The following is a 21,154-nucleotide window of genomic DNA, read 5'->3' on the forward strand; positions in this document are numbered from 1 at the left end:
TTTACGACAATAGTAAAAAAATCTACTGTGCAACTATTTTGCGCATTAATGAGGTGGTGGGCATGGTGGCAGCAGCTGCAGAGCATCCCCTCCCTTGAGGAGGGTCTTCTCATGCTGTTCAAGCCCCCTCCACTCCCTCCTGCCGGTGAGGGCACCAGTCTAGCTGCCATGTGGGGCCAGCCTCCTCTGTGGCTGTGGGGTAGGAAAGGAGAAAAGAAAGAGGCATTGGAGAGGGTGTTTAGAAGAAATGTGTGTGAGTTTAATAATATTCCAAAGTGAGCTGAACCGCCTCTGCCTTGGTGGGGTCGAATGCACAGCCAGGTTCCCAGTGTGCTGACAGGAAGCCTTGAGCCCCGGTGACTTGCCAGGCCTGGAGTGCAGAGCAGGTGCCAGGATCCTGAACGGAAGGCTTGCAGGGGTGGGAGTGTAGACCTAGAGGTGGCTCCCCAAGGGAGGCTCTGACCTAGCACAGGAGGAAAGTGAAATGGTTAAGCCACGGGCCCTCCAGTCATACAGCCCGGCTTTATCCAGCTTTGTCTCTTCCACGTCTCCTTCTCTGCAAAAGAGTAGACCATAACTTGACTTGCCACAGTGATGAGCACATCATTAAACCTTAGCTATTATTATTTCTCTGATCATATTTTCTAAATAAAAAAAATCAGGTAAATGGATGGTCTGAAAATAGAAAAAAATCCTCCATTTTCATATAACAGTGATTTTCATATAATGACTTGGCCTTTAGAACCTAACCATGTTGATAAGTGAGGAGTGGTTGTACTTTTGAAAGTAGTTTTGAAATATTTGTAAGCTATTTATGTTTTATTTTGTCATGAATTATGGGTATAGGAAACCTTTTAAGAATTTTAAAATAACTTGGTGAATTTTTGTCTTCATGTTTTGGTTTCTCTAGGTATTTTTGTACAGTTTAATAAGAAAGCTATATTTAAATATGAAGCTAAGCACTTTGAATATAATTAGTCTACTGTTCTAATAGTTGAATATTTCTAATATTTTGTTTGTCTTAATAGGGAATGCCCTGATGCAGATTCACTTGTAAGTAGATCTAACCATAACCCTGTTATTGTAAATTTACTATTAAGATTATTTTACAGATGCATTTTTGGCTTTCGTTGGCCAGACGCTTTCCTATTGCACAGAAGGTTTTTCTAACTACCTTTCAAAAGCAGACATTTTACTTTGAAAATTGGAGTGGTACTGTATTATATATTGCTTTTTCTTGGGAAACATGCCACATATTACATCTGCATGCTACATTCTAAAATGTGATATTTTTACCAATTTAGTCATAGATGTGTTAAAATACTATAGCTCTTCATGTATTTGAGTTTTGTTAAGAGATTGGCATTTTAGAAACAACAATAGCAACAACCAGGATCAGTACTTTTCTGTGCTTTTGTTTTATTTAAAAATTCAAGGTTTATTTATATCTCTTATTAAGCCTGTTTTCTTATGTATAACACAAGAAGACATCAAATGGAACTCCCTCTAGTTTTATTGGGAGAGTAAACTTACTAAATGTAAGTAATGCATAGTGGACATATCTTTCAAACTTCATTAGACACTGGTCATATTGGTAAGTGTGGGAAGCTCAAACTATCTTTCTCCTTTGCTTATTGTTCTTGCTTACATAAGCATTGTTTTTTTTGGCCCAAAAACATTTTGATCTTTTTCATCATAATAGTGTATGAAAATAAAGAACTAAAGATATTTTGTGAAATGTTGTGTTTTATGTTACTTACTTAAAATACAACTAATTTTTTTTATATTTCAGCTTTAAAATAAGAAAGCTAAAACTTGTTTTATATTTGTGAATATAACACTTGTGAATAAACTTGTAGTGAAAATAAATAGATGTCTAATAAGCTCTAGCATAAAAATTATCAGAGTGAGTTATAGTATTTACCTTACCACTTGCCTGTTTTGATACCCTTGGTTTACTAATTAATGCAAAAGTCAGAAGACATGTTTGATATTTGATTTTTATTCTTACCATGTGTTTTATTTCTGAATTAATTATTTATAGCCGTTTGATGATTGCAGCATTGAATAAAATTCTATAGTACTTTGTTTGATTTTGTATATACTCCCTTTAAATAAAACATTTTAAATTGTCTCATTAGCTCATTGAGACTCTTCTATAATGATCAATATTATCTAATTTTGTATTGTAATCAGTATGGATCTGGAATTAGGAAAGGTCTTTTAAAGTGAACACAGAAATCTAATATTGTGTAGGAAATGATAGATGAATTGGACTGTGTAACAATAAAAAACATATAATTAAAAAAACAAAAACAAACCACCCTAAAAGAATTTGAATCACCAGAGACCAACTGGTGGAGCATATTTGTAGTGCACATTACAAGGGGCTAATTGCTTCCATTTATTAAAGTTTTATACAGATAGGTACAAAAGGTAAGGAATCACCTGATAAGAAAAGGGCATAGGATAAAAACAGGCAGTTTTCATAAAAAGAAATAAAAATCATAAACATGATAAACATGCTCAAAATAGTCTTATTCTGATACCAATCAGAATGAAATTACTGTTTAACCTATCATATGGGCAAAAATTTTTAAGTTTGATATATTCATATTGTTGGTAGAAATATAAATTAGTACAATCTGTTCTGTGCATAGTTTGGTAGTATCTCCCCTGATAAGACATGCACGTTCTCTTTGACTGAGCAGTTTTGCTCCTCAGAATTTAATGTTATGCCTATATTTACAAAACTCTTTAAAGATTTTACACATACACACACACCCGCCTAATATCTAGATGTATAATATCTCTATATGTGTTCTCTTCGTCTCTCTCTGCACATGTATCCAACAATGTTGAAATAAACATCTCTCTCCTGGGGAAGATATGTTTATTTCAACGTTGCTTATATTGACAAAATACTGAAAACAACAAAGCATCCATCAAAATAGGGACTGGTTAAATAAATTATTAAACTTTCACTTGATGGGGAATGTTGTTCTTGTTAGGTGCCGTCCAGTCAGTTCCAATTCATAGCGACCCTGTGTGCAACAGAACAAAAGACTGCCTGGTCCTGTGCCATCCTCACAGTCATTGCTGTGTTTGAGCTCATTACTGCAGTCATTGTGTCAGTCCACTGGGGTATAGTCAGATGTTATAAAGAATTAAGTTAATACATGTCTGCTGATATGGAAGTGCTTACAAAATAAAAGTAAGTGCTTCAAGACCCAGACACTGCTCACCATACTGGGAGGTAGAATATGAACTTTGAAGGACTATATTATGCCGATTGACTGGACTGTCACGTGAGACCACGGCCCTAAGCCCCCAAACCAAGAGAACCAATCCCATGAGGTGATTGGTTATGTCTAATATCGGCATCTGTAGCCCCCCCTTTTTTGTTGTTATTGTTGCAAGACTACACACAGCATAGCATTTGGCCGTTGATCACTTTTCCCTGTGTACAGCTTATTGACATCAGTTATATTAGTCATGTTGTGCAAACTTCACCCATATTCCATGCCACACTTTCCATTTCTATAAACAAAAAGTGGCTACCACCTGGGGAGTATTTCTCCCTCCTCCTCACCCCTGGTACCAGTAATAAACACTAGTTTCTGTGTATTTACCTATACACGTCATTTCATAAAAATGAGAATGTACAATATTTGTTTTTTCATGATTGACTTATTTTGCTCAACATAATGTCCTCCAGGTTCATCCATAATGTACGATGTTTCAGGAGCTCATATTTCTTTATTGCTGAGTAGTATTCCATTGTATGTACCACATTTTACTTGTCCATTTATCGGTTGATGGGCAGTTGGGTTGTTTTTATCTTTCTACTGTTGTAAATAGTGCTGCAACATAGATGTGCATATATCGGTTCATGTCACTTCGGTTAGATTCCTAGGGTGTATACCTAGGAGTGAAATTGTTGGGTCATATAGACTACATCTGTAGAAAGAGATGATAGAAAAGCTCAATATCATCTGTCAGAACAAGGCCAGGGGTGGACTGCAGAACAGACCATCAGCTACTCAAGTTGAAACTGAAGAAAATTAGAACCAGTCCACAAGAGCCAAAGCACCACCTTGAGCATATCCCACCAGAATTTAGAGACCATCTCAAGGATAGATTTGATGTGTTGAACACTGATGACCGAAGACCAGGGGAGTTGTGGAATGACATCAAGGACATCCATAAAGAAAGCAAGATGTCATTAAAAAGACAAGAAAGAAAGAAAAGACCACAATGGATGTCAGAAGAGACTCTGAAACTTGCTCTTGAACGTCTAGTAAGTAGCTAAAGCAAAAGGAAGAAATGATGAAGTACAAGAACTGAATAGAAGATTTAAAAGGACAACTTGAGAATACAGAGAATTATTATGACATGTGCAAAGACCTGGAGATAGAAAACCAAAAGGGAAGAACACACTTGGCATTTCTCAAGCTGAAAGAACTGAAGAATACATTCAAGCCTTGAGTTGCAATAGTGTGAAGGATTCCATGGGGAAAATATTAAATGATGCAGGTAGCATCAAAAGAAGATGGAAGCAATACATGGAGTCATTATACCAAAAAGAATTGGTTGACATTCAGCTATTTCAAGAGGTAGTATATGATCAGGAACCGGTGGTACTGAAGCAAAAAGTCCAAGCTGCACTGAAGGCATTGGCAAAAAACAAGGCTTCAAGAATTGATGGAATATTAATTGAGATGTTCTAACAGATGGATACAGTGCTGGAAGCGTTCACTCGTCTGTGCCAAGAAATGTGGATGGAAGACAGCTTCTTGGCCAACTGACTGGAAGAGATCCATGTTTATGCCTGTTACCAATAAATGTGATGCAACTGAATTCAGAAATTATCGAACAATATCATTCATATCACATGCTAGTAAAATTTTGCTGAGGATCATTCAAAAGTGGCTGCAGCAGTATATCGACAGGGAACTGCCAGAAATTCAGGCTGTATTCAGAAGAGGACGTGGAACCAAGGATATCGTTGCTGATGTCAGCTGGATCCTGGCTGGAAGCAGAATACCAGAAAGATGTTTACCTGTGTTTTATTGACTATGCAAAGGCATTCAACAGTGTGGATCATAACAAATTATGGATAGCATTGCAAAGAATGGGAATTCCTGAATACTTCACTGTGCTCATGAGGAACCCATACATAGATCAAGAGGCAGTTGTTCATGCAGAACAAGGGGTTACTGCATGGTTTAAAGGTAGGAAAGGTGTGTGTGGGGGTTGTCTTCTGTCATCATACCTATTCTGCCTGTACGCTGAACCAATAATCCGAGAAGCTGGACTGTATGAACAGGGAATCGAATTGGAGGAAGACTCATTAACAACCTGTGTTATGCAGATGACACAACCTTGCTTGCTGAAAATGAAGAAGACTTGAAGCACTTTCTGGTGAAGATCAAAGATCACAGCCTTCAGTATGGATTATACCTCAACACAAAGAAAAATCCTCGCAACTGGACCAGTAATCAACATCGTGATAAATGGAGAAAAGATTGAAGTTGTCAAGGATTTCATTTTAGTTGGATACACAATCAACAGCCATGGAAGCAGCAGTCAAGAAAACAAAAGACGCATTGCGTTGGGCAAATCTGCTGCAAAAGACCTCTTTAAAGTGTTGAAAAGCAAAGATGTCACCTTGAAGGCTGAGGTGGGCCTGACCCAAGCCATGGTATTTTCAGTTGCCTCATATGCCTGTGAAAGCTGGACAATGAATAAGGAAGACCAGCGAAGAATCGACACCTTTAAATTGTGGTGTTGGCAAAAAATATTGAATATACCATGGACTGCCAGAAGAACAAACAAATCTGTCTTGGAAGAAGTACAGCCAGAATGCCTCTTAGAAGACTACATCTTACATACTTTGGATGTGTTACCAGGATGGATCAGTCCCTGGAAAAGGTCATCATGCTTGGTAAAGTACAGGGTCGGTGAAAAAGAGGAAGACCCTCAACGAGGTGGATTGACACAGTGGCTGCAACAATGGGCTCAAGCATAACAACGATTGTGAGCATGGCACAGGACTGGGCAGTGTTTCGTTCTGTAGTATGTAGGGTCACTATGAGTAGGAACTGACTTGACAGCACCTAACAACAACAGTGTGGCAGCTCTGGAGCCCTGGTGGCACTATGGTTAGGCGTTTGGCTGCTAACCAAAAGGTCTGGTTTTTTGAGGAACTGCCAGACTGCTTTTCCCAATAGCTGTACCATTTCGCATTCCCACTAGCAATGAATGAGGGTTCCATTTTCTTCACATCTCCAACACTTTTGTGGAGTTTTTTTTCTTTTAATCTTAGCCATCCTAGTGGGAATGAAACAGTGTCTTGGAATAGGAATATTTTGAAAAAATGTTCTCTTCTAATTCCTATAGAATCTATACTTGGCAAAGTTTCTTTATTGTTAAAGTGTAAGGGTTGTGCCATTTTGTATTTGCACCAGCAAATTATAAGAGTCCATTTCTCCACACCTTTGCCAACAGAGTGTATTTTTAAACTTTTGAATTTTTGCCAATTTTATTGGTGAGAAATGGTATCTTAATGTAGTTTTAATTTTCTTGGTAGTCTTTTAATTAATTTATTTTGATGATGCTCTAGTGAACTTCAAATATTCACTATTCTAATAACCAAACCCACTGCCGTCAAGTTGATTCCGACTCATAGTGACCCTATAGGACAGAGTAGAACCGCCCCATAGAATTTCCAAGGAACACCTGGCAGATTCAAACTGCGGACCTCTTGGTTAGCAGCTGTAGCACTTAACCACTACACCACCAGGGTTTCCCACTATTCTAATATTCCAGGCTATTTCCATTTCCTTAAGCTGTCTGTCACTCCTCTCCCTTCACCTTTCTCCATTCCTGCACACACAGATTCTTCCAGTTTTATCCTTTTCACTTTGAAGATTTGGGTTAAAATTTGGTTATCCACACAAGCACCGGCATTTCTACCCGAACACCTATTCTTTTCTGTTTTTTTTTTTGTTTTCCCTAGTACCTGAGGAACAGGGGACCCTATTTATACTAGTCTCTTTGTTTTATACAGTCTTTTCTTGACTCTTACCTTGCTCCCATTTTATCTCCTCTCACTTTTACATTTGTTGGCTCCTCTTCTGCTTTCAGGTATGCTTAGTTTTGTTTAACGTGAAAAACCTTTCCTTGAACACCTGAACTCAATGTTTGTTCCTTTTTCTGTACCTTTATTTATGTTACTTTACCTCATCTGCAATGTTCTTTCTTCTTTTCACCTTTGGGAATTTCATGGTGCTGACAGAAAGCTCTATCCTGAAACTGTTAAAATGCTTGTTTGAATCATAATATTTAGCCATTTCTGCTGTTTTACGTAGTCTTAAATTCCCAGCTAGATTGTTTTTAACTTTCTATTATGGAAAATTTCAAACATACACAAAGTATACAGAATAGTATCATGATCCCCCATCTTTCAGCCCCAGCAACTGTCACCCGTAGCCTGTCTTTACCATCCATTTTCCCTGCCCAAATTCAAGAACATTGTATTTTTATTTGAATATACTTTATATATATGTGTATAACATAATCACAATACCACATCACACCTAAAAATAATTTACAGTGATTTCTTGGCATTTTCAAATACCCATTCATTATTCAGATTTCTCATTATGTCTTAATGTCATTTTTTTTAACACTTTGTTTGAATTTATTGAATGTCTTGTAAGTCATTCTTTTAACTCCCCTCCCTCCCTCCCTCCCTCCCTCCCTCCCTCCCTCCCTCCAGCTTTCTATTTATTTATTAAATAATCCAGGTGATTTGTCGTTAGTTACCTTCAGTCTGGATTTTGCCAATTGTATTCCCATAGTGTATTTATTATATTCCACTTCTTTATGTTCTGTAAATTGACATTTGGATCTAGAGGCTTGATCAAATTCAAATTAAAGTTTTTGGGTTATTTTTGTTTTGTTGTCAAGGCTACTTCTCTCAGGAGGCATGTGATGCCTGGCTGTCTGTCTTTATGGGATATTAGCAGCCATTGATGTTCAGTCCTTGATAGGTTCATTAGCTCACCTAGATTTTAAGCTGCTTAAAGGGAGGAACTAGATCTTATATTTCCATAGGGCCTCTTACAGCATTGAGATTATCTCTTGACTGATTTGTGAAAAGCAAGCATAACTTGATAGTACTGTAGATTTTGAGCAATCTGGATTGTTTTTAACCTTGGAAAGTTCTTGCTCTGAAATTATGAGTTGTGCTTACCCTGTTTCATTTTTCAATGCTTTCCTCTTTCAGATGTTTGAATCATGGAGTGTGATTTGAAGCTCATTAGCTATAAAGATGTATTTCCTAGTAGTTTTGATAATTTTATTAATCTTTTGATATTTGATAAATGGTATAGTTCCTAAGTAATAGTTAAGGCTGTTTTGCCAGTCTTTAATGTTTTTACGTATTATAGTTGTCAAAGATTTTTTTTTCTTTTTCTCATAGAACATCCCTGATGTAGATGAAGAAGGCTATAGTATTAAACCAGAAGCAAATCAGAATGATATCCTTTCATAATGTGGGTATTCTTATGATTTGTGTTGGCATATAAGTAGACAGTTATAACAAAATAATCTTATTAGTTAGCTGAAGCCCCTTAAGTTTTAGTTAATTCTAATAAAATGACTTATTTTTCATTTGACGTATTTTTATTAATAGAAGTTAGTAGCTTTATTTCTGTTAAAGCTCATCTTATCTCTTAAAGGTTTTTATTCCTTTTTATAAATATGTAAAAAACTGGTTATGCTTTAAGTTCATTTAAAAATGAAATTCCTTAACTGATACTCACATACCAAAGAGAACCATTTCTACTCATCTAGTGACTCTGATTCTGAAGATGAAGAACCAAAGAAGTATCGGATAGAAATCAAACCTATGCATCCAAATAATTCACATCACACAATGGCTTCTTTGGATGAATTAAAAGTATCTATAGGGAACATAACGCTCTCCCCAGCAATATCTGTAAGTAGTAAAATGAGCAAGTTCGTACCCTTTATGTAGAAGCCTTCATTTATTTATTTGCCTCTTTATGCTGTATCAGGTTAATAGAAATAAGGAGATGTTTAGTGTATAATTTTTATATAGGAAAATGAATTTGTGAGTTTGGCTTAGTTTGGCTTGTTTTGAAAGTGTTTAACAAGCAAGCGAAAATCTGGAGAATTCATTATTGCTGCCATTTGTTGGCATTTTATAAATAGTGCCTTACTCCTCTGGCAGAATTTTGTGAACTGGCAGCGTAAATCTTTTCCTCATGAAATTTTAAAGTTTTTCTTACATGTTTTGTGAACATTATGAAACAGGGAATTCTATAAAAGTGAATTTAAAGATTAAATTATATCTTTGTATCTTTTTGTATCAGTATAGCATTTCTTTTTCCAGCCTTCTCATAAAAGAAAAGGCAAAGATAAGAATTCTTAGTGATAGTGGCTAATTCCTCAATTCAGAAATACTACACTGCATAGCTTTTGAGGGAGGAAAAAAACTTACCATAATAAATTTTTCCACGAATGATGATATAGTCTAAATTCAGAAATGTTAAACTGTGAGACAAAAAGGGTGTCTTAGAATGAAAATCAGGTATCTCTATAGAGGATTATCATAACGATATTCAACCTTTTCTTGATAATATGTGGAGAATAAACTTAGTTTCATATTGTTGTTTAATTATATTTTTTTAAACAGTCTCTCTGTATTTGTTTGGAAACAGTATTTTTCTCCCAATCATACACTTTAGAGTTTTTAATATTTAAACAGTTTTTTTCACCAAAAGCACAGATTTCTGGAGTAAGATTTTATTGTACCATTACTATTTAACATTAAGATTAATGTTGGATTATAACGAGAGTTGCTTAAGTTATGGTGTAGACATATGAAACAGGAAGTTGTGAAACCATTAAAAAATTATTGTGAAAGATCATAAGTAGTTTAAAAAAAGATATATAATAAAACACTAGAGGAATATGGAATAAATGTAAAACGTTTATCTCTGGGTAGTATGATCATGGATGATTCGAAATTTGTGCTCTTCTGACTTCGGAAATCTTGGTGGTACAGTGGTTAAGAGCTACAGCTGCTAACCAAAAGGTTGGCAGTTTGAATCCACCAGGCACTCCTTAGAAACCCTATAGGGCAGTTCTACTCTGTCCTGTAGGATTGCTATCAGTTGGAATCTACTCGATGGCAATGGGTACGGGTTCTGTCTTCTCTAATTTTTTTTTTTTTAATGAAAACATATTAATTTCATGCTCAGAAAATGAATAAAATTTAAAAAAAAATTTAATAGTTAATATTGGATTTGAAAAGAGGATTTTTTTAGTATACTTTGTTGCCCAGTTTGCTTATTGCTCATCTAGCTTAAGTTTTTTTTTCCCCCCAGTATGTATATGTTTGAAGTTGTATATATTTGAGGTATGATTCAGAAGGGAATAGAAAAATTATTAGAGCAGGAAAATTCCGTATTTTAAATTCTAAACTGAGCATTGTTTTTGTTTTTTCTTCCATGTACTACTAGAGACACAGCCCAGTAAGTATAAGACTTTATGTTTTTACCTGTCGACTTTTCAAAAATCTTTGTAATATTTGAACATTGGTTTTCAAAATATTTATGTTAAATTATTTAAGTTAGCAAGTCACGGCATCTTTTGTAGATGTGACTGTTTTAAAACACTGGATATTAAATTTACATATATGATTATTTCTTACTTTAAAACAAAAACTATTCAGTTATTCCTATGCATCTTTTTATGTAAGTATAGTAAAAACAACCTAAAAATTAGGTTCCTGGTATTAACGTATTTTTTACCAGAATTTATTGTCAAATTAAATTATTTGTTTAACAGCACTTAGTTTTTGAATTTCTGTTTTAGGTGCAGATGAATCGGAACTCATCTAGTAAGTTTGACATTTAAATTGGTTGTTTTATGTCTATTGAATTTATTAGACAATTTGTTAATCTTTCAGTCTTTGTAGCTGTAGAAATAAATGGTCTTTTTCATTATGAATCTTAAAAGACAGACTAGAAGGATGCTTATTTAAAACAGAAGACAGTTATATTTTTTTTATTGTATATTAATAGACATGCTTTAAACTTTATTATGTGAATCATGCATTAAAAATAACAAAGCTTGTTGGAAAAATAGGGTTGAGGCAGCTCACTTAAAACCTATGCAATTATGTAAATAGAACATTTAATAAAAGCTATAACATCAACCCTAATAATTCTAGCACAATTAAAAAGACTTCTTAAATTCATAAGTGCCAAAATTAAACAATTTTACCTTTAAAAAAGAAATGGTAAAAATATTTTGATGGTAGGGGATGTGAGGAACATGCAGATAAAAAGAGGCAGCTGAGTTATGGAGATGTGGACAAAATGCACAAAGATGGAGGAGAATAGCACAATTAGGACTCTAAGGCAGAACAAAGGGCCAAACTTAGCCAAAAGGAAGACTGAGGTGTGAATGGGCATTGTGTACAGTGTAGTGTTCCTTCATGGTTTGCTGCATTTACTCATATTGGTATACTTTGCATTTTTGTCAGCTGTTTGGTGATGGGAAACAGTAAGATACAGAGAAAATTGCTTATGAGCCAACAAGACTTCCACATTACTGATACCATTCCCATTTACTAATTGCTTATGAAGTAATTCACTTTACATATGCAAAAGGTAGCAAAACATGAAGAGACAACCTACTGAATGGAAGAAAATATTTGGAACCGTATATTCGACAAGGTTATAATATACAGAATGTATAAAGAACTCCTACTCAACAGCAAAAACAAAAAATCACAGTTAAAAAATGGGCAAAGTACTTGAATAGACATTTCACCAAAGAAGATATACAAATGGCCAGAGAGCACATGAAAAGAGGCACAACGTCATTAGTCATTAAGGAAATGCAAATGAAAATCACAGTGAAATATCACTTCACCCCCCATTAGGATAGTTGTTATCAGAAAAATGGAAAGTAACAAATGTTGGGGAGGGTGTGGAGAAATTGAAACGCTCATCCGTTGCTGGTGTTAATGTAAAATGGTGGAGCCACTGTGGAAAACTGGCAGTTCCTCAAAAATTTAAACATAGAATTAACATCCCCACCACCCCAGTGCCATCGAGTCGATTCTGACTCATAGACCCAGCAATTCCACTCCTAGGTATATACCCAAAAGACTTGAAAGCAAGAATTCGAAACAGATGCTTCTATGCTGATGTTCATTGCAGCATTATTCAAGTAGCCAAAAGGTGAAAACAGTCCAAGTGTCCATCACAGATGAATAGATAAACGAAATGTGGTCTGTATATACAATGGAATATTTTTCTGCTGTAAAGAGAAATGAAGTCTTGATACGTGCTACAACATGAATGAGTCTTAGAAACATTTTAAGTGAAATGTCAGGCACAAAAGGACAAATATTGTAGGATTCCATTTATATAAAATGTCTGGAATAGGCAAATGCATAGAGATCAAAGTTTATTAGTATTACCATGGGCTATGGGGAGGGGGAAATGGGGAATTATTGCTTAAGGGATGTTGAATTTCTGTTAACAGTGATTAAAAAAAATTGAAAATGAATAGTGGTGATGGTTGCACACGGTGCATGTAATTAATGTCACTGAATTGTACATGTTAAAATGGTTGAAATGGCAAATGCTTTAATATATATATTTTACCACAAAATTTAAGAAAAAAGCAGCAAAACAAACTGCCTTATAAAGTGACTGTTGCTCTAGTTTGGTATAGAATTTTTAATTTTCCAAAATAAGACCTCCTTTAGGAGTTTATAACTAATTTTGATAAATATAATAATCACTAGTAATATTCTTAGAATTTGAAAAATGTTTTCATAATTCATGTCAGTAAAAATTCTTGAGTCAAATTTATATAAATATTTAAACATTTCTTCTAAGTTTTAAAGTTTATAACCCGTTTTCTCTCTTCTGAACAACTTTATTTTAATGAATATTATAGTTTAGTTGACTTAAGTAATTTCTTACCAAAGATGTTAGAAGAAATCAAGATTTAGCAGAAATTCAGCCATTATTTCAATATTCTTAAGCACGATAGAAAACTTGTTAAAAGCTTACTTTGCTTTTCTTCACAGTTGTCTATATTAGCAATTCCAAAAATTTTTATGTGTATTGTTTCTTTTTATATTAAAATATCTTATTACTCAAATTATGAATTTTTTTCATAATATAATTTCTTAACTAGGTGAAGAGTTAACAAAATCAAAGCTACCTGCTCCATCCAATGAGTAAGTTCCATGTTAAATTTTAAATATCCTCCTTTTGTCTGGTTTTCTAGAGTGTTTTTTTTACCTCTGCAGTTTCAGTTCCAGTAGAGTATTGCTAATCATTCCCTTTGCTAAGCAGTGAAATGCCACAGTAGAGTTTTTTGGTGTTTTAAATTATTTCTCACTTGACAATATTTCTTTTTACACTAATTTTTAAAAATCCATTCAACTGTAATTGACCTTAATATCCTAACTGCTTCTAAATAAATGATGACATCCCAAGTTCATACATGTCTGTTTCAACTGGTTATTCTCGTGGAAATTTTCTCCTTTTTTGCTTCAACATTAGCTGTGACCTTGTAAAATGGACTGTGTATGTCATGAGTGTTCAAAATGAGAAAGTGTCTCAATTAAGTGGAAAAAGGAGAGGGCTAGAAGGCATGTTACCAGCTTTTCTTAAAAAGAAAATATTTAAGCCAGTGTTGCGTGGGCCCTTTTTCACATCTTTATGTATCAGTAAGAATAATGATACCTTTGAGTTAATTTTTTTTTTTTTAAGCATGAGTGAAAGTAGGTTTAATTAAATAGATAGTTTAAGATTATTTGATAGTTTTGAAGCTAGTACTAATTGAGGACACTGTTGGTATTCATTTGATTAATCATTTTTAAAGATAAGTTATTTAATGTTTAAAAACTTAGTTTTTAGGAATCATTTATGCAATTGTAATGTTATATTTTATTGTACAAAGTGTAGTATGCTTCCTCAAAGCATGTCCAGATCCTAGGTATGTGTTTATGGATCACTGTAACATTTTCATTATAGTGGGTCTGTGATTTAAGATTTCTTAAAATATTTGTTTTTAAGTAATGGAAGTTGGATACGTTAATTTATCTAAACCACCGTTTTGTACTTTAAAAGTAGTAAAAAAAAATACATCTTTTACCGTTTTTCTTCATCTTTGAAAATAAGTGTAGCCTTATAAAAACTTCTACCCAATTTTACATCATTTAAGAAATGTTCTATCCAAGACTGGGTGCCAGGCTGTGAAATCAGCCAACCTGAGACTCTTCTAGTTGTGTGTCTTTGAGGAGCTCTTTAAGGCTCTGTGCTGCTGTTCTTCATTGAAAAGCTGAAATCATTACTCCTATTCTGACATTCCCTTAGATTATTAGAATATAACAAGGTGTGATCAGTGAGGATTAGTCTTCCTGATTCTCCGCTACCAATTTCTATAATGTTATTGTAGATTTGGCTTTTTGTAGCACTTAGTATTGGTTTATTAAATCTGTTAAGTTTCTTCATACGCCACTAGAAGAGTATCCATCTTTTTAATCATGTTTATTGAGCTGTTTTAATTCCTCCTGTGGAATAAAGTTAAGTGACTAGATTTTGAACTAATAAAATATTCTTTTGTTAAAATTCTTATTTTTTAAATGTTATGATAGGAAAGGGAACAGTGATTTACTTGCTTGGGACCCGCTGTTTTTACCATCTCTTGATTCATCATCTTCAGCTTCACTAACTTCATCATCGTCAGGTAAATATATATGTGTGTGTTTGTATATATAGATATATTTTTCGTTGTTGTTTTTAACTGAGGAATACAATAGTTAATTAAAAATGTTTTTCAATTTTGGAATTGCTAATAGTCCGCCAGGCGCTCCTTGGAAACTCTTATCGGGCAGTTCTACTCTGTCCTATACGGTCGCTATGAGTCAGAATTGACTTGATGGCAGTGGGTTTTTTTTTTTTTTTTTTTAATAGTTATTCACCACTTATATGTTGTACTTAACAATCAAAATTTTATTAACTTGTCTGATGGTATTACCTTATAGACCCTATGGTTTAAACAGTAAACATTTATCAAACACCAGGGTTTTTTTTTCATTTATGTATTTATTTCTAAGCATCATTCCATACCAATATCTACATTTTTTTTTTCATTGTAGAGAATTCAACTGCCTAGATGTGCATTAATGTACCCAGTTCTTTCCTGATGGACATTCAAGTTGTATCTAATTTTTTAATATCATGAACACTCATGGAGATTATAAATTTTTTACTTATGTCTTATCCGTATACTAATTTATCAGTATAAAATTGATGGGTCACAGAATATGTCCGTTGATACTGTTGCTAAATTGTTTTCCAGAAAGGCTTTAGTGCTTTCTAAGCAATGTATGAAAGAACTTGGTGGTTTTTAGTTGCTTTGGCAAGAATGTATTAGCTAACTTTCTCTTTTCTTCAAAATATAAAATATAAAATTCACCATTAACCAAAAATCAAAGCAGACATCAAAAATGCATGTTTAATAAAGCCCCTGCTTCTTCAGAACAAGAAAATAAAATATCTTTAAACTGATCTTTAACAACCTTCTCTTCTGTGGAGTTTCAGAATTGCCATACGGTATTTGGGGTTATGGAACTGTTAAAATTGTGGCGGGGGTTGGGGGGCAGGAATTATATCTCTTGAGTTCCTACTGTGTTACTCTGCTAGGAACTGTCTACATTCTATTTAATTTTATCTCATTGACAGCTGAATGACATCCTTAATTATTGTCTCCATTTTATAAATGAATACTCCGACGTTCAGAGAGGATAAATAACTTCTCCAAGATCATATAGCTAGGCAATGATGGAGCCGATACTCACATTTGAATTTTGCTAATTCTAAGATTTTTGTTCTATATGCATTACATCCTGGCAGATTAACAAAAAATAAGCCATGTTGAAACATTTTACTGTTAATAATAAAATAAATACTAATATTTAATAGACTCTTTAGAGACTAAAATATTTTAAAATAAATTGTAAATGGACTACAGGCAACTTTAACCCTAAATAATTTGAAATTTTGAAGGGAGGGCAATCTGTACTTAATACTTGAAAACAGCAAGAAACAGGTCAGTAGATAGTTGAACATTTTCTGAAGTGACAGTATAGCTTTCTCAGTGGGCATTTGTTACTATTTAGTTTTATAAAGGGGGCAGTGGTGGTTCAGTAGTAGAATTCTCACCTTCCACGTAGGGGATCTGGGTTTAGTTCCCAGCCAATACGCCTTAAGCACAGCCACCACCCATCTGTCAGTGGAGGCTTGTTTGTTGCTGTAATGCTAAAGGGGTTTCAGCAGAGCTTCCAAACTTACAGATTAGGAAGAAAGGCCTGGTGACCTACTTCCAAAAAATCATCCAGTAAAAATCCTATGGATCACAGTGGTCTGATCCCATTGTGCTTAGGGTTGCCATGAGTTGGGGGCTGTCTTAATGGTAGCTAACAACAACAAGTTTTATAAAACTAACCTTACAAATAAACTGTGTGAGGGAAGTAATAGTACAGGAAAACCTGAAACTGCTAAGGTCTCATTTTTGTTTAGAAAGATGTCACATGGTGTTTTGTATTTCACATGAAGAGGGTTCTAAATAGTATTTTTAAACTTTATTAATATCCTTTTATAAATTATTCAAATCATTAATAAATATTTTAAATTGGTATCACAGAGGCTTGGATTATATAGAAATTTCTTCATAATTCTGTGCTTTGTTTATTACTATTTCCTTTAGCACAGTCTTTTGCTTTTCAAAAAACTTCTCTATCTTCCTCTTGTTACCTGTCTAAAGAATGTTTCACCCATATCACCTTCACTTCAGGTAAAAAAATGGTATTTTCATTCAGTAGTCATTTGATGTTTAGCAACTAGGAGATGTTAAAACATTTGTTAAGCTTTTGCTAGTTTTAAAATTCACTTCAGTATGGATTTTTAAACCTCCCCATATATTCTGAAAAATAATGTTATAAATTATTTTGCCCTTCAAAAATATTAGTAATTAAGTGTTCACTTGAAAAGAATACGATTATTGATCAAACAGCATTACATTATTGATACTATCTAGTTTTGCAGGACTGGACCTAAGTGAAATTGTGAAACAGACATTTTGTCTTAAATTTTGTGCCACCTCTTTTTCCAGTGCAATGCAGTGCACTCCTCCCCCATCTTAAAATCCTCTACTCAGGTACCCATTTTCATTTTAGCAAGGTCACAGTTGTTAGATTATTCCCTACCCTCCTTTGCCTCTTTCAAAAACTTCATTCATCAGTGACTGAACTCAGTTAAATTATTAGAAAGCAGTCTAAGAAAATAATTCTAACCAATCAGTTAATAGCTGTCAGATAAAAGCGATTTTATACTTTTATAATAACTGATGTGTTAAGTTTCCCAGTGTGTTGTATGTTTAAAGAGGATGTTTAGAGCTTTGCAGAGAAGTGATTTAGTTTCCTTTTCTACTATGTAGCTAGTATTTCTAATCAATTTTTGAAACATGTACCTTTTTATTTAACATAAATATCTCATACCTCTCTCCCCTTTGATAAAACTTACTAGACTTATTTTCTTCCCTGCCCAAGGATTAAAAGTGCTCTTGTGTTCTGCAAAAAAACCCTTAAAAATTATCTTTTGAAAAATATTTGGCTGTTTTTTATATTAACTGGAGTACTGATTTAGTCTAACTTACTTCCTGTGACAATAGTTAAGTTTCATCACTAGCCAGTAAGGAACTTTTTTGAGTACCATGTATGCACAGAATTATCACTTTGCACGTTCTCATCTTTTTAGAACTTATACAAACTGTTACCCTTGTTCCTCTGGGAAAACAGAAATAATTCTGGTTTTATGTACTTTTGGACCTTCAATTTTATTCATATGTATTTTAAATTTCTTATGCTCATTCTTGCTTTCCTCAGTTAATATGAAGTTTGAGCTCATGATCTTGTTCCATGTATTTATTAAATTTTTCTGGTTTTGAGTAATAAAAATAACATTACACTGAACCAAGAGAATCATTTATATTTCAGTTCTGGAATTTTCCTGTTGATTCTAGTTTTCAACTCCTTCAGCTATCCTTAAAGAGCAAAATAGGAACTCCTCTTCCTTTCCCACTTATTTAACTGGGTGTGTAATAATTGAATCTTTACTTAGAACCAGATCAGACTTTTCCACTAACTGTTTATGCTATCCTGCTATAACAACATCACCAGGAGCACAGATAAGTTTCTTTTTGCTTCATGGCTGCAAAGTCACTGGATTTCCCTTACTGATGAACTTGTTATAGTTGGTAACTCCAATGCGGCTCAGAAGGCATTCCAGAGATTGTATTGTAAAACTGGCAATACCTTCAGGTTACCTGATGCTTTGGATTGGAGATCTTCCAACAACTGCATCTCTGAGGATCAAAGTGACCTGTGCAATAATATTACATGTCCTGAAAAATTACTGACTGAAGAAGCTATCAGTGCTGCTGATAATTCTTCTGCATTATCATCGTTGCTCCTGAATTCTAGATTAGTCTCTGTGTGATGGTTAAGGTTTATGTGTCAACTTGACTAGGCCATGATTTTCCAGTGGTTTGGGGGATATTATATAATCATCCTCCATTTTGTGATCTGATGTGAGCAACCAGTCACTTGAAAGGGGAATTTCCTTGGGGGTGTGGCCTGCATCCAATACATGGATGTTCTGGCAAAGCTTGCCCTTTCTGGATCCTGCATCTAGCTTGTCATCCTGTGACCTCTGGTTCTTGGTATGTGAGCCAGCAGCCTACTGTCTGACCTGCCGATTTTGGGTTCATCAGCCCCTGCAACCACGTGAGTCAGTAGAAGCCTCTAGCCTGAGATTTGACCCCACGGTTTTAGGACTTGCCAGCCTCCACAACTGTGTGAGCTGTTTCCTTGAAATAAATCTGTATATTTTGGCACAGTGGTTAAGAGCTTGGCTGCTAACGAAAAGGTCGGCATTTCGAATCTACCAGCCATTCCTTGGAAGCCCTATGGGGCAGTTCTACTCAGTCCTATAGGTTGCTGTGAGTTGGAATTGACTCGACGGCAACAGGTTTTTATATAAATACATATACACACTTCACTGGTTTTACTGCTCTAAAGAACCCAGCTTAACATATTTGGTGCCTAATAGTAAAAGGGAGCCCTGGTGGCGTAGTGGTTAAGAGCTTAGCTGCTAACAAAAAAGTCAGTGATTCAAATCCACCAGCCACTCCTTGGAAACCCTATAGGGCAATTCTACTTTGTCCTGAAGTTATTGCCAGTTTTACAATACAATCTCTGGATTGTATGAGTTAGAATAGACTCGATGGCAATGGGTTTGGTTTGGTGTTGGGAACAGTAAAAGCCTAGATTGCCTCAAAGAGACTCTTGATAGAATTATAGATGTCAAAGGCAGTTCTGGTGAGGGCTCAGAAGGAGGGGAGGAGAGCTATAGAGAAATTCTCTGTTGTCTTAAAGAATACATATGGCACCAACAACAGAATGAACTTGGGTATCTGCTGATGAGATTTCTAAGCAAGATTGTAAAGGAGTCATGTGATTTTCTCCTTGCCGCTTATAGTAAATTGCAAGAGCAAAGAGATGGACTTAAAAAATGAACTGTGCAAAATGAAACCGGAACTTAAAAATTTGGAAAATTCTGTTGTACAAACTGAGGACGTTTTGTCCTAGAATGTTCACCAAGGACGTAGCTACACAATCTTTCGTTAAAGAGATTAAGCCTGTGATTGATGGATCTAATCAACTACCACAGCAGAAAAGCCATCACCTTAGACTGAAGGGAACAGAGAAAGAACGAATGGAAAGAGCACTGTTTGCCTCTTGGAATTCTACTGGCAGCAAACAGGCCAAAGGAGCTATATCTGTTGTCCTCCAAGAAAAGAAAAGGACCATCTCTGGAGCAGCTTGGAGATCAGCAGAACTGTAGGAAGGAGCATGGGAAACAGGGCCTTGTTGGTTTCAAAGGGTGGAGCCACAGTGTTCTAGGTGTCAAAGAGTCAGATCTTCGCTAACTTAGTTCTGGAGAGTGGGGCTGTCATTAAGGTATACCAGGGGGGTGAGGCCACCACCCAAACCTGAGCGGGCAGGGCTGCCATGCCCAAAAGGCAGAAGGATGGGGCCTGCTGGGACTAAGGTGGTGGGATTGCCACTCAGATAGACTAGGAGAATAGGGCAACCCAAAACTGAAGGAGCAGAGTTGCCATCCCAGGGGGCCTAGAAGGCAGAGCTGAAGCCTAGGGCTGAGGGTACTGTACCCAGAATCTAGAGAGCATGGCCAACACCTGGAGTCTGGGGCTATGGCCCAGATGGTCTCGGGGTCTCAGAGAACAGAGGATTATTTTTAAGCCTTGAGAAAACCAAAATTTGTTCTGCTGGGTTTTGGACTTGCTTAGTTTGGAAACCCTGGTGGGGTAGTGGTTAAGTGCTACAGCTGCTAACCAAAGGGTTGCCAGTTCGAATCCACCAGGCGCTCCTTGAAAACTCTGTGGGGCAGTTCTACTCTGTCCTATAGGGTTGCTATGAGTCGGAATCGACTCGACGGCACTGGTATTGGTGCCCATTACCTCTTCTTTTTCTTAATGGAAATGTCTACCTTGTGCCTGTTCTACCATTGTACTTTGGAAGCAGATAACTTGTATTCTAGGTTTCACAGGTTCATAAAGAAGAATTTTGTCCCAGGATATGATACACCCAAAGTCTCACCCATATTTGATTTAGATGATTCAGACAATGAGATTTCAGGTGTAGAGTTGATTTAAGACTTTTGGGATGATGTGATGGGGTGAATGTGTTTTGCATATGGAAAGACATGAATTTTCAAGGCCAAAGGGTAGGATATTATGGATTGAACTGTGTCCCCTTACAATATGTGTTGTACATTTTAACCTCTATGCCTATGATTAGAATTCCATTTAGGAATGGGATGTCTTTGTTATGTTAATGAGACAAGATTGGCCTAGGGTGTATCTTGAGCCAATCTCTTTTGAGATGTTAAAGAGATTCAACAAGCAATCTAGAGAAGGAGAGATAAGAGACATGCCAAGC

General features: G+C 35.4%; 1 protein-coding gene across 2 annotated transcripts in view; it reads left to right on the forward strand.

The window, feature by feature from the left end:
• Positions 1–21,154, forward strand: part of FCHO2 (FCH and mu domain containing endocytic adaptor 2) — a 149,104-nt gene that overhangs the window by 92,245 nt on the left and 35,705 nt on the right. For both annotated transcript variants that reach the window (XM_064272994.1, XM_010588207.3), the window contains exons 11-17: positions 1,029–1,053; positions 8,489–8,546; positions 8,832–9,007; positions 10,557–10,568; positions 10,912–10,936; positions 13,258–13,300; positions 14,726–14,817. In XM_064272994.1, coding sequence (XP_064129064.1) covers positions 1,029–1,053; positions 8,489–8,546; positions 8,832–9,007; positions 10,557–10,568; positions 10,912–10,936; positions 13,258–13,300; positions 14,726–14,817 — 431 coding nt within the window. The remainder of the gene's footprint in view (positions 1–1,028; positions 1,054–8,488; positions 8,547–8,831; positions 9,008–10,556; positions 10,569–10,911; positions 10,937–13,257; positions 13,301–14,725; positions 14,818–21,154) is intronic.

This window comes from Loxodonta africana, chromosome 2 (genome assembly GCF_030014295.1).
Source record: "Loxodonta africana isolate mLoxAfr1 chromosome 2, mLoxAfr1.hap2, whole genome shotgun sequence".
Classification (NCBI taxonomy): Eukaryota; Metazoa; Chordata; class Mammalia; order Proboscidea; family Elephantidae; genus Loxodonta; species Loxodonta africana.